The sequence below is a fragment of the Stegostoma tigrinum genome, chromosome 17 (assembly GCF_030684315.1).
Source record: "Stegostoma tigrinum isolate sSteTig4 chromosome 17, sSteTig4.hap1, whole genome shotgun sequence".
In the NCBI taxonomy this organism is placed as follows: domain Eukaryota; kingdom Metazoa; phylum Chordata; class Chondrichthyes; order Orectolobiformes; family Stegostomatidae; genus Stegostoma; species Stegostoma tigrinum.
Genome location: NC_081370.1, coordinates 8,698,380 through 8,712,496, shown reverse-complemented (window position 1 = coordinate 8,712,496; position 14,117 = coordinate 8,698,380). Strand labels below are relative to the sequence as shown.

Below are 14,117 nucleotides of genomic sequence, written 5' to 3'. Positions count from 1 at the left end.
GCTTCCTGTTCTTGCCAAAGTGTATAACTGCACATTTATCCACATTAAACTGCATCTGCCATGCATATGTCCACTCACCTAGCCTGTCCAAGTCACCCTGTATTCTCATAACATCCTCCTCACATTTCAAATGTAGTCTGACTTGCAGCGCATCTCCATTTTCACATTTCATAAATTCACTTGCTAAGGAGGTGTGCTTATCATTTCTTTACTAACCCACTGCCCTTTTAGAGAACTGCATTAAGACCACCTGAAATAAATTCTTGACAACAGCTAGCATCCTCTAAATCTTCTCTGAACTGAAAATAATTGCGGATGCAGGCTACATTTAGAAATGAATCACTGAAAATGTTTAAAATCATAAATCAAATTCCTTTGTTTCTTTAAAAATGCAACCGGGATTAAGAAGTTTGCAAAGAGATGGCCAAATAGCAAGTGTTAAGAATATTGCCTGGGACTACAATGAAAATACTTTTCCATTTGTTCCATTATGGGGCAAAATGCTTAGCTAACATGCTACTAATATCAGACTGCATTAAAATAAGTCATATTAGAGTTTACAATATATTCCTAACATCACGGATTAGAATTTATAATGTTTTGAATATGCTTGGTAGAAGTAGTTTACCAATACTTAAGTTCGCTGACCCAAACAGAGATTGAACCATATGTCCTACCTTCATCCTCCATTTGATCATGTCCCACCCAGATTCTCTACCACTAGCATCTAATTACAGCCTCCCATCCCCAAGCACATTAAACATGTCAATGCCAACTTATTCTGTACACAGTACTCCATTCACTGCATTATTTACTTTCAGTATCAAACAGCAAGCCTACACTTTTGATGATTATCAATGACAGATTTTGAGATTGATTTGACGTGCAATTTCTCCTTTGCCTCATCTCTACATAATATATTACTGCGTCCTGCACTTTGCCTTATTTAGTTATCATCTTTGAGCTGAACAGCACGGAAACAGATCCTTTGGGCTGACACACCCAAGCCAACCAGATACCTTAAAATTAATTAGCCCCATTTTCCAGGATTTGGCACATATCCCTCTAAATGCTTCCTATTCATATACCCATCCGGATGCCTTTTAAATGTTGTAATTGCATCAGCCTCCACCATTTCCTCTGGCAACTTATTCCATACACACACTACCCTGGTAGGATAAAGGTGTCCCTTAGGTTACTTTAAATCACCCCCCCCCCACCCCCTCACCTTAAACCTATGCCCTCTAGTTCTCTGGAAAAGAACTATCCAAGCCCCTCATGATTTGATAAAGCTCTATAAAGGGTCATCCCTCAACCTCTGAAGCTTCAGGAAGAATAGCCCCAGCTTATTCATCCTCTATCCATTGCTTTAACTCTCCAGCCGTGGCAACATCCTTGTAAATCTCTTTTGAACCCTTTCAAGTTTAACAACATGCTTCCTATAGCAGGGAGACCAGAACTGAACACAGTATTCCAAAAGGTGCCTAACCAATGTCCTGTACAGTCACAACATGACTTCCCAACCCCTACACCAAATGCACTAACCAATAAAAGAAACATACCCACTCTTCTTCACTATCCTGTCTATCTGCGACTCCTGTTTATTTCAAAACAGTTAAGACTGGTACAGCAGCTTTATCCTTAAACTGTTGTGTTTGCTGACGAGAGTTCGCCCCCTCAGTATAAATGCTGGTTTGCCCCTTAAATTGATATTCTTGGGAATTAGTACTGCTTCAACAAAATGTTTTAGCTATCCTGAGTGAAGTGGTGGATGAAGTTGGAGTTTGTGTTGAACAAATGAGACACTTAGTAAGTTGTGGTTTAGGATTCACACCATAATCAAAGAGATGACACGCTAGCTGCTTTAAAGGTTTGTTCTCATGTATTTAAAGTTGGCAGGTGATGCCAAATTTAACAGATGCTTTCATATGCTTCAGTTTCTAATTCTCCAAAGTAGACTTCAGGATTATTCTATGATGTTTTCTTTCAGACACAATTGTTGCAAAGAATTTGCTGTGAAGTACTCCAAAAAAATCTCAGGTCTTTTGAAAATGATTCAAGTGTACACGAAATATAATTGTTGTGCTGTGTTAACAGTTTAACCCTTCCACTCTTGCATGTGGAGTGCAAAAATTGACAGATTTTTATCTGTGATCCAGAAGTGAGGAAATTTTCAACATTTTGATGTGTCAGGAGATTTATAATGTGTATATTGCATACTATCCAGTTACATATTTTCAGATAATAGGTTTGGAAAATGCTAATCTACAAATTATCAAGCATACAAATTCAGGTTTCTTTGTTGAGAAGCATTTGGAAATCTTAGCTTTCCAGAAGCATGAGAGATACATCAGAGAAAACAACGCTTTTCTGAACTTTTGGATCTGCATGTACACAGACTCTATCTGAATTATCTGATGTCAAAAAGAAACGATTCCACAGAGAATTTTTCTTCATTTTGTAGATAGATATTTCGCATTTTGGATGCTTTAAAATCTCTCCGTACCTTTTAATGGATTGAAAAAGTTGAAGAAGGAATCATTTGGTACTTGTTTGGTGATGGTTCGGACAGTCCCTCGACCCTTGTGCTTCTGTTTCTTCTTAATAGTTTTTACAGTTATATTCTTTCCTTTCTTCCAGTCAATAGTACACCTAGAAAGGGAAATTAGTCTTGTTCTAAGATGTTGCAGAATTATTTACCTACAAAACAAGTATTCATAAAATTTTAAACTTACTGCATTTTGTTTTCCAATTAGCAAACTCCTTTGGTAATTAATAGCTCTACAATGTGTACATTCCATCATTACCTGCTCCCAAGGCCAAATTCATTTGTTTCTCCAGCGTACAATCTCTTGAATTAAGAAAGACCAATGAAACATTAAATTTTGCTGAAGTATGCATTTCTTGGCTGTTAAAACCAACAGACAGCTGTGTCATTAAGCATCTGAGTAGGACTGGGACAAGGCACAAATTGGAATTTAACCATCACGCTTCTTCGAACACAGGAAAGCAATTCATAAGATGAAAACGTGCTCATTTTTTTTTGAGGAGAGAGAAGCTAGAATATCTTTATATCTACATGATTACCATGATATCTGAAGAAATAAATCAAGAGCAATTTCATCGAGTTAATTGATCCTGTTCAGGCATGTTACGAAATACCTTTGGAGCAGGTGGGACTTGAAGCCAGGCTTTCTAGCCCAGAGGTAAAGGCACTGCCACTGAATTAGACTTCTTAAGCATTTGGTTATGTGACCTCCACATGTGTAACCTTTACACTGTGGCTTATTACAAAGATAATTCATCTTGGGTTCTAAATATCAGGTACAGATGATTCTGATGTCAAGTTGATTATAAAATATAGCTTACCCTCAGTTAGAAGTGAACCTCTGTACCAACTCTTGCTATTTAAGATCATCTTAGGCATGCTTTGGCAAATAGAATAGCTGTTTATGTATTTAAATGAGGAGGAACTGAGGAAATCAGTGTAGATGCAACTAGAGGTTGCGGTGGGGGGGGGGGGGGGGGGGGGGGGGCGGCGTGGTGGGCACCTTTCAAGATTCTATACACTCTGGAACAGTTCCTATGACTGGAGTGTAACTATTATAACCCCACTCACAACCAAATATAACGTAACCAAACCTCATGTTTCTTGGGGCTAAAGAGAAATGGGGTCAGGGAAAAAAGTGGGAACAGAATACCAACTGGATGATCAACCATTATCAAACCGAATGGCAGAGCAAGTTCACAGAGCCGAGTGGCCTATACCTGTCTCTATTTTCTGTGCTTCTATTCCAAAAGGAGCAAAACATGAAGTCTCCCAGTTTTGTTCCTCGTGAACATAGAACATAGTGCATTACAGCACAGTACAGGACCTTCAACCCTTGATGTTGTGCCGACCTGTCATACCAATCTAACCTTCACTATTCCATGTACGTCCATATGCTTATCCAATGATGACTTAAACATACCTAAAGTTAGCGAATCTACTACTGTTGCAGGCAAAACATTCCATTCCTTTACTACTCTGAGTAAAGAAACTACCTCTGACATCTACCCTATATCTTTCACCCCTCAATTTAAAGCTATGCCCCCTCGTGCTCGCCGTCACCATCCTAGGAAAAAGGCTCTCCCTATCCACCCTATCTAACCCTCTGATTATTTTATATGTCTCAATTAAGTCACCTCTCAACCTTCTCTATAATGAAAACAGCCTCAAGTCCCTCAGCCTTTCCTCGTAAGACCTTCCCTCCATACCAGGCAACATCCTAGTAAATCTCCTCTGCACCCTTTCCAAAGCTTCCACATCCTTCTTATAATGCGGTGAGCAGAACTGTACACAATACTCCAAGTGCGGCCGCACCAGAGTTTTGTACAGCTGCAGCATAACCCCTTGATTCCGAACTCAATCCCTCTATTAATAAAAGCTAAAACACTGTACGCCTTCTTAACAGCCCTGTCAACCTGGGTGGCAACTTTCAAGGAACTGTGTGCATGGACACCGAGATCTCTCTACACATCTACACTACCAAGAATCTTACCATTAGCCCAGTACTTTGCCTTCCGGTTACTCCTACCAAAGTGCATTACTTCACACTTGTCTGCATTAAACTCCATTTGCCACCTCTCAGCCCAGCTTTGCAGCTTATCTGTGAACTGTCACAGATTCACTCTGAACTGGATCAATTAAATGACTTAGCATTATGCCTTGCCTTCCTGAACAGACATTGGAATGCAACTTTTTTTGGTCTTAATGTCTCAATGTTTGTAAGAAAGAATTGTTTTCATTGAAATGCATCTGCTGATTAAAAAAAAAACAAAAATCGATCAAAGCAAATATTTGAACCTCCTGAGCTCTTAGGCGCGTTAAACATGCAGAAAGCAAAGTTTAAATAAGTATGTTCCCAACTTTGAAAAAGTCAACAGTACAATGAACAGTTAACTGATAATATTGCTGGGATTAATGTAGCACTGGAATGGAACCTGATGCGAGATTAAAGGCAAGTAACAGGTTACGAACAGTGCAGAAGACAAAATCCAGTTTACATCACTTGGAAAGGAGCACTCTATTCCGAGAAACACTTCAGGACAGGAAGATGTCATTTAGCATATCCCCGAAAGCATTGCTGGCTCCGTATTAGATCTAGTTTCTATAATTCCACTTCTGAGCTTTCACATCAAAGCTGTAACTTGCTGGCTAATTCCAAAAGTCAGTGAGTGACAAATAAGAACACAGATAGTAGGAACTGTCAATGCTGGAGAATCTGACATAACAAGGTGTAGAGCTGGATGAACACACCAGGCCAAGTAGTGTCAGAGGAGTAGGAAAAATTTCTGAGGGAGGGTCTCGACCTGAAACGTCAGCTTTCCTGCTCCTCTGATGCTGCTTGGCCTGCTGTGCTCATCCAGCTCTACACCTTGTTATCACAAATAACAACACGTCAGGTTTTTAAATGACCCTTCACTTACCCTACAAAATCAACTATTTCTGGGCCCTCAAAGGAGAAAGGGTCAGTCTCATCAGGTTCAGACTTCATCTTGTACGTCTTGGTTAATACAGAATTTGTGAAGTAATCATTTGGCTCAAAGTGAAACTCTAATGTAAAACTCTGTTGGAGAAAACATTAAAATGAGAATAATCTTAAATAGAAAATTTTCCACCATTCATTTCATCTACTCCCAACGGGAGAAAATTTGAACATGGGCAGTTTTTACATTGAAGAAAAGAATGCAATGGTCATATGGTGAGGTGATACGCGCTTCCCTTCACCGAAGTAAATTACCCATGAAATAAAAGAACACACATTTGGCTTAAAACTGAAATTGGTTCTTCATTTTGATCCACAGACAACTTAGCTTTCATGGTCTTAAGATACTGCTTGGCCTGTTGAGTTCATCCAGCTCTACACATTGTTACCTCTTATGGTGGGAAGTGAAATGTCTTGCTAATTTTCAAATCAAAATGTAGTAGCTCACACTTTGTTTAGTGCTTTTCTCCATTTTAATTTACTTGAGCGATAGGATACTAAAGAGCTACACTCAACAGTGAGATAGCACGAATGACACCAGCCTTTGTATTTCTGTACTTTAATGTAGATTTGATATCTCAAGCTTGTGCAGACACTGATCCAGACCTGACAAAGCAATAGGACATCAAGATGTTGCTGTTGTCTTTTGGGGATTTTTTTTATTGCATCACCTCAAGGATCTGTAAAGTATACATACTTCTCCCTTTCCATGCACCCAATTTAAAATTGTAAGAACTTAGTATCTTCCATTCAGCATCTATTCCAACAGATCAAGTCTGTTCCTTACTATCATTATCTCAAAATAATTCACTACGTATGTTAAGCTATTCTAATCATGAGAACAAGGAGTCCAAATTATTTTTCCCCATTCGTACATTTGTATTAATATTTCAGCTAATTCACTGCACTTCGGAAGGAAAATTACTAACTAGTGATCCCTGAAAATGTTTATATGTAGAGATAGCTGTCAGTGTTAGTGGACATACACCCCAAAAGCTCATGCTTATAAAGCATGTTTAACATAAGGCACTTCAGAGGAACTAGGAAACTTAGTGACCAAAACCCTGGTTAAAAGGTTAGTTTTTAAAAACACAAGTGAAGAAAAAATGTGTTGGAATGGTAGGGTGATTGAAATCAGGGATGCTTAAGAGACCAGAGATGGGTCAGCACAGGCTCTGGAGGGTTGAGAAGGCTAATGGAGGTTACAGAGATTGAAGAACAAGGTCATGGAAGCATTTCAAAACAAGGCCGAGAATGTTAAAATTAATCCCTGCTGTACCACTATTTGTCTTACAATAAGATATAAAAAAAGTTTACAGCACAGAAACAGCAACCAATTAGAAATAATTGTAAGAGGTGTGGTGAGGAAGTAGGGCCACGAGGCAGGCAGAGCAATGAAGACATGGGAAAGGAACAAACTATGAGCACACTATTTCTTTTGCAGTGTGGGTGCACAATGACATAAATGGTACAGATGTCCTATTTCAAGTGTAGACAGAGGGCATGCCACACATGATTTGCAGTGCCAGCGTATGCTAGAGCCAGACCCTTCAAGCTGTGTTTGCAGAAAGCTAAATGCACAAATACACTTTTTTTTAAAAAGTCAAACTAAAGAGGATACATGGATCAATGCCGAGAGAACTTCTATCTCTTTTACAACAGTGCTACAGACGTTCTATTGCTCCACACTTCACAACATGCATTACTTTTATCACCACAAAGCACGAATGGAGGTCAAATCCTGAAAGAGGAGGGCTTAAAGACATTACTTTTACTCAGAGATGAATCCAACTCAACTGACTAGTAGCAAAGTCACTGGAAAATTCAGCATGATCATCTCTTCCTAATTTGCTGTACATGGACACAGACTGCTTCGGTAGGAGTTATGAATATGCAAAGCTTGGCACCAATCATGAGCGAACATCCTCTTTCCTGACACGACAATGGAGGGAAGGTCACGAATGAAGCAGCTGACAATGGTTGGGACCAAGTCAGTGCAGTGAGAAATGCCTGCTGAGACGACTGGCCTCCAACTGTCACAAGCATGTTCATTAGTGCCAGGTATCATTCCAATTAGCGTTTTCTCTTCATTCTCATTGACTTTAGTTTTGCCAAGGCTGCTTAATGCCATATGCCACCAAACATTATCTTGATGTCATAGGTAGTCACTTTTATCTCAGGCCTGGGTTCCACTCTTGACTATTTTTAAACAGAGACTATAAAGATCAGGAAGTGAACAGGATTGGTGGAACCCAAACCATATGCCAGTAAGCAGGTTATACAAGCAGGAAGTGCCTCTTGATAACACCATCAACACTTTTCACCACTTAAATGATGATCAAATATTGTCAGATAGGCCAGCTAAGTAGCTGGGTTTGGACTGCCCCACAGTTTTTTCAGATCGGATGTGTGGATGTCAGAAGTGCAGATGTATTGGAACCACACTTTTTATCATGGCACAGAAAATTATGAAGCACAAGTCTTCAGTACTCTTCCCAGAATCTGTTGAGATCCATAGCCTTTGCAGTATCCTGTGCCTTCAGCTGCTCCTCGATATCATATCATATCAAATTAGCTGGAAACTGGCATCTGTGCTGCTCAGGATTTCAAGAAGAGGTCAAGAGTTATTATCTACTCCACACTTACAGCTGAAAGTTGCGAATGCTTCAGCTTTGTCTGTTGTACTGATGTTCTGGGCTTCCCCATTGAGGATGGGAATATTTGTCTCATCTTATGGTTTAATTGTTAATTGTCCATCATATTCATGTTTAGATGAAGCAGGGCTACACAGACTTTAGATCTGACTGATCTATTATGTACTTCAGGCACATATTCAGACAGCAACTCATTCAAGGAGATTTTACCTTGGTTAACCATAACAACAAAAATAACATTAGTGTAGCAAATGCATTCCACACCCCAACCACACTCAGAAAAGAACCTAGCTCTGATGCCTCCCCTATATCTACCTCCGCTCACTTTAAAACTATGATCCCTCGTAATGGCTACCTCCACCCTAGGAAAACGTGTCTGGCTGTCCACTCTATGTACACTTCATCAAGTCACCTCTTATCCTTCATCATTCTAAAGAGAAAAGCCCTAGCTCTCTCAACCTTTCCTCGTAAGACCTTCCCTCCATTCCAGGCAACATCTTGGTAAATCTCCTCTGCTTCTTTTCCGATGCTTCCACATTTTTCCTCTAATGAGGCGACCAGAACAGGACACAATACTCCAGATGTGGCTAAACTAGGCTTTTGTATAGCTGGAGCATAACTTCGCTGCTCTTGAACTCAATCCCTCTATTAACGAAAGCTAACACATCACACGCCTTCTTAACAGCTCTATTCACCTGGGTGGCAGGTTTGAGGAACTGTGAACATGATCCCTCTGCTCCTCCACACTACCAAGAATCTTTCTATTAACCCTGTATACTGCTTTCAAATTTGTCCTTCTAAAATGAATCACCTCACACTTTTCAGGGTTATATAGTATGAAGTAGGGGTGGAGATTAGATAGACATTAGATTTTGGGTAAATGTTCAGCACAACATCGTGGGCCGAAGGGCTTGTACTATGCTGTGCTATACTGTTCTACGTTCTACCTTCCACTACCTCTGGGATCTACTCTTGGGATTCCAGAGTCCAGGAATCCAAATTTGAAAATCTGGTAATAATTAATACATTAAATAAAAGGTTAGTCAATAGAAGTAACCTAAAAGAAATTTTTAATGAAATTCTTAGTATGCTCTTTAAATTCTCGAGGGCCAGAAGACCATCTTCACCTGGGTTAGTTCCTTGCAATGAGTACAAGTAACAAAAAAAAACTTATTAGGAGGCACTGACTGAATCTTTCACAAACTGTACTATAGCACCACCCAGAGTTCAGATGCAAAAGCACTTGCCTTTGTACATATTCTCTGCAAAATCCTAAAACGAAGATGAAGAATAAAAAAAGGCAGAGTGGACCTGCAGAGCGTATTAAACGGTAGCAGATATACGTAGGGTAAGACAAAGAAGCTAAGCAAATGAACAGGAGGCCAAGATGGCAAAGACATGTGGAATTAAGAAGCCAGAACAAGACTGCTAAAAATGGAAGGAAGATCACGTGAAAGGGCAGATGGAATATAACAGCACGGTAAGTTGCTGATGGGGTGTCACTTGAACAGACAGCTTGCTAAAGAAGGAAAATGAGAGTTCATATACTGATAAAGCAAATAGTGGGGAGAATAGCAAGGTGGTGATGATGATAACAGAGCCGGAGAGTGAGGCTAGAATATAATCAATAAATGGAGAGCAACATGAAAAATGGAGAAAGTGAAGACTGAAAATGGGACAGAAGGGGAAAGCAAATGGAATGGGTAGAAGCTGAACAAAACTGGGGACAGAGGGGGGAAATAATAGCAAGGCACATGAAGGAAAAGGCGGCCCAAGCTTGCTCCCCTTTTAATAGCCCAAATGACATCCTTAGTCTTCTCCACTTCAAATTTTCTGGGCCAACAAGGGGACATTTTCTAAGATTGTGTTCTTAGCTCTGCAGGAGGTCAGATTACACAAACCAAACTGGATTTCACATGGAGTTTATGTAACATTGAGATGAAATCCAATTTAAAAGAGACAAACAATCCAACAGTCAACAAGTTAGGTTTCACAGACTTTGAAGCGCTTCACCACATCAGTCCATCACTTCCAACAACAACAACTAACACTCTACATCGAACTAAAGATCATGTGTTATTTGCAGACCCATTTAGCACATATGTTTTTTCATGGGACGTGGGCTGTCAGAACAGCAGTAACTATCACTAATTCCACCTGAAAAAGGCGATGGGGACTTGCCTTCATGAACTGCGACAGTCCACATGTTTGGAGTCCGCCAACAGTGCTGTTAGGGATACAGTCCCAGAACTTTAACCTAGTGAGAGTGTGAAGGATCAGAACTACAGTTCCAAGTCTGGATGTGAGATTTGGAGGAGTACTCGCAGTTTGTTGATCCATATATTTGCTGCGCTTGTCCTTCTGGATGGTAGAGGTCACAGCCTTGGAAAGTGATGTATAGCCGTGCATCGTGTGGATGCTACTGTTACTGTGTCTCAGTGTTGGAGGGAGCAAATACTGGAGGTATGAGATAGTGTTGACTTGTGCCAGATGAGTTGCACAGAATTCCTAACCTTTGACTTCCACGTGTAAATAAATTTTATGGCAGGTCCAGTTTGTTTACTAATGAATAATATCTTGACTGTGGCAGACTCAGCAATGTCATGGGAAGATGGTTACATTCTCTTGCTGGACACAAATCACTGCCTGGCAATTATTGAGCACAGATATTACTTTACAATTGTCAGCCCAAGGTCATTGTTTTTGGATACGGGCTGCTTCAGTTAGAAGCTGTGACTTGTGTTGCATCTTCATTGAAGGAGGCTTCATCCGGTTTTGGTGGCAACAGTAGAATGGTGAATACACCAGGCTGAGGTTACAAATTACAATTGAATGCAATTCTGCTGCTGTTCTCTCGAATGCCCAGTTGAGTTGCTAGACCTGTTTGAAAACTATCCCAGTTAGCATAGTGCTACTGGGATAGTGGTAGTAGCATGGTATCCTCAATGCAGAGGCAAGACTTCGTCTCCACTGTGATTATGCCCACTAATACTAGCATGGATTGATGCACGCCAGTGATTACAGCAAGCCCTTCTGAATTAAGACAGTGAATCTAAGAAAGGTGGGTTGAGGTCAGATTTTTGATATGCAACCCAACACTACTTTTGGACTTAACAGGACAGAAAAGGCTGCTCAGCCAAACAGCTCACAAGTGTGGGCTAACAATATGGCTGCAGGTCCTGATTTAATCTGCTTTGTAGGTATAACATTTCCCAGATTTCCCAGTCTGCAGAAAGCCTGTAGCTGAAGGGACGGCAGATGAGCAAATTCCTTTACTGCACTGGGCTTCATTCAACCAATAAGAAGCATAAATGCTTTTAGTACTCCAGCCTTAGACCTCCTCCTCCTACCCGCCCCAATTACGGACATTCACTGCGGTTAGGGATCAGATTCACCCACGTATTATATCCCGCTTGGGTCCAGCCTTCTATAGTCCGCCACAGGCGGAGGGCCAGAGCTGGACAGACAGACAGACACTGTCAAACAGGGAATCTGCTGAAAGGATAGGCAGTATAAGGGTAACATTTCCACAGCATGCAGGGAAAACGTCAGGATTCCCTGCCTCTGCCAATTTAACTTGCACTTCATACCTGGCTACAGATACTGATTGATCTGCACTTCCTTTCCATACGTCAGACTTCCTGATGCGTCACCTTTTTTGACTTTAGGAATTAGTTTCAAGATTCTAAATCCTTTACTTCTGCATGCGTTTACACACATACTCACCATAGGCTCATTGGGTTCTGAGAACTTCACTCTGACATCCTGCAAGTGCTTCAAGATAGGCTCATCATGTTCCTGCAGAATAAAGATAAAGATGTTTAAAAATATAATCAGAACCAGACAAGTTAAATATCTGACCCTGAAGAAGCATGGAAATGACAATGCACATCAATATTCTGTGGATTGATATTTCCTTTTGATGCCAAGTGTCTCTAAATCCTTGATAAACAACCAACTCTGCCTTTGTTCACTCAAAATACAACATGTTTACAGGATAATGCAAAAGTGGTGCTGAAGTTCACAATGCCGGGATCATTTTGGTATGTAAAAAGGATCATAAATCGAAGAGGTGCAATTTTCAACATTTCCAGTTAGCACCAAATTGACAACTTAGTTGTCAGAAAAGATAGCATCAAAATGCAAGAATATAGTAAATTATTGGACTTGCTGAAAGGGTGCATAATTGGCATATAAAAACTTTAATATGTAATTATTTGAGGGGTAGCACAGTTTGACAAAAATAAGCAACTTGCATTATTACTTAGACACCTGAGGACAATTTTAATTAAGTGAATGAGTTTTTGATGAAGTTAAAATCTAACCCGTGGTGTTTAAATGGAGTGAAGAACAAGGTACCTGGGGGTATAGTTATACAAAGCACTTAAAAGTAAAAAGAAAAAGATTAATAAGATCAAAAATAGCAAACAAAATACCATAGTTCATAGAACAGTACAACGCAGTACAGGCCCTTCGGCCCTCGATGTTGCACCGACCTGTGAAACCAATCTGAAGCCCGTCTAACCTACACGATCCAGTTATTACCATCCATATGTTTATCCAATGGCCATTTAAATGCCCTTAAAATTGGCAAGTCTACTACTGTTGCAGGCAAGGCATTCCACGCCCTTAGTACTGAGTAAAGAACCTACCTCTGACATCTGTCCCCCCTCAATTTAAAGCTACATCCCCTCATGCCAGCCCATCACCATCCAAGGAAAAAGGTTCTCACTGTCCACCCTATCTAATCCTCGGATCATCTTGTATATCTCTATTAAGTCACCTCTTAACCTTCTTCTCTCTAACAAAAAACAGCCTAAGTCCCTCAGCCTTTCCTCATAAGACCTTCCCCCCATACCAGGCAACATCCCGAAATCTCCTCTGCATCCTTTCCAATGCTTCCACATCCTTTGTGGAATGTGGCAACCAGAACTGTATGCTTTGCTCCAAGTGAGGCCACACCAGAGTTTTGTACAGCTGCAGCATGGCCTCGATTCAATCCCTCTACCAATAAAACCCAACACACCGTACTGCTTCTTAGCAACCCTATCAACCTGGGTGGCAACTTTCAGGGATCTACGCACATGAATACTGAGCTCTCTGCTCATCCTCACCAAGAATCTTACTAATAGCCCAGTACTCTGTATTCCTGTTACTCCTTCCAAAGTGAATCAACTCTCACTTTTCAGCATTAAATTCCATTTGCCACCTCGCAGCCCTTCTCTGCTCTGCAGCTTATCTATATCCCTCTGTAACCTGCAACATCCTTCCGCACTATCCACAACTCCACTAGCTTTAGTGTCATCCGTAAATTTACTAACCCATCCTTCTACGCCCTCATCCAGGTCATTTATAAAGATGGCAAACAGCAGTGGCCCCAAAACAGATCTTTGTAGTACACCACTAGTAAATGAACTCCAGGACGAACATTTCTCATCAACCACCATCCTCCGTCTTCTTACAGCTAGCCAATTTCTGATCCAAACCGCTAAATCCTCAATCTCATGCCTACTGTGGGGAATCTTATCAAACGCTTTAGTGAAATCCATAAATACCACATCAACTGCTTTACCCTCATCCACCTGTTTGGTCACCTTCTCAAAGAGCTCTAAGGTTTGAGGCACGACCTGCCCTTCACAAAACTGTGTTGACTATCCCTAATCAAATTATTCCTTTCTAGATGATTATAAATTCTCTCTTATCCTCTCCAACACATTACCCACAACCAAAGGAAGGCTCACCGGTCTATAATTACCAGGGTTGTCTCTATTCCTGTTCTTGAACAAGGGGGCAACATTTGCTATCCTCCAGTCTTTTGGCACTATTCCTGTAGACAATGATGACATAGATCAAAGCCAAAGGCTCTGCAATCTCCTCCCTAGCTCCCCAAAGAATCCTAGGATAAATCCCATCCGGCCCAGGGGACTTCTATTTT

The 14,117-nt window shown here is 40.6% G+C and overlaps 1 protein-coding gene and 1 non-coding gene across 9 annotated transcripts in view; both read right to left on the bottom strand.

The window, feature by feature from the left end:
* The window catches only part of nap1l4b (nucleosome assembly protein 1-like 4b), a 105,236-nt gene that overhangs the window by 33,548 nt on the left and 57,571 nt on the right, over positions 1 to 14,117 (bottom strand). For all 8 annotated transcript variants that reach the window (XM_059651922.1, XM_059651926.1, XM_059651927.1 and 5 more), the window contains 3 exons: positions 11,909 to 11,980; positions 5,470 to 5,609; positions 2,507 to 2,652 (listed from right to left, as the gene is read on the bottom strand). In XM_059651922.1, coding sequence (XP_059507905.1) covers positions 2,507 to 2,652; positions 5,470 to 5,609; positions 11,909 to 11,980 — 358 coding nt within the window. The remainder of the gene's footprint in view (positions 1 to 2,506; positions 2,653 to 5,469; positions 5,610 to 11,908; positions 11,981 to 14,117) is intronic.
* On the bottom strand, positions 4,897 to 5,027 carry LOC125459584 (small nucleolar RNA SNORA54). The gene has a single exon (XR_007249051.1). It is a non-coding gene; the product is annotated as a small nucleolar RNA SNORA54 (small nucleolar RNA).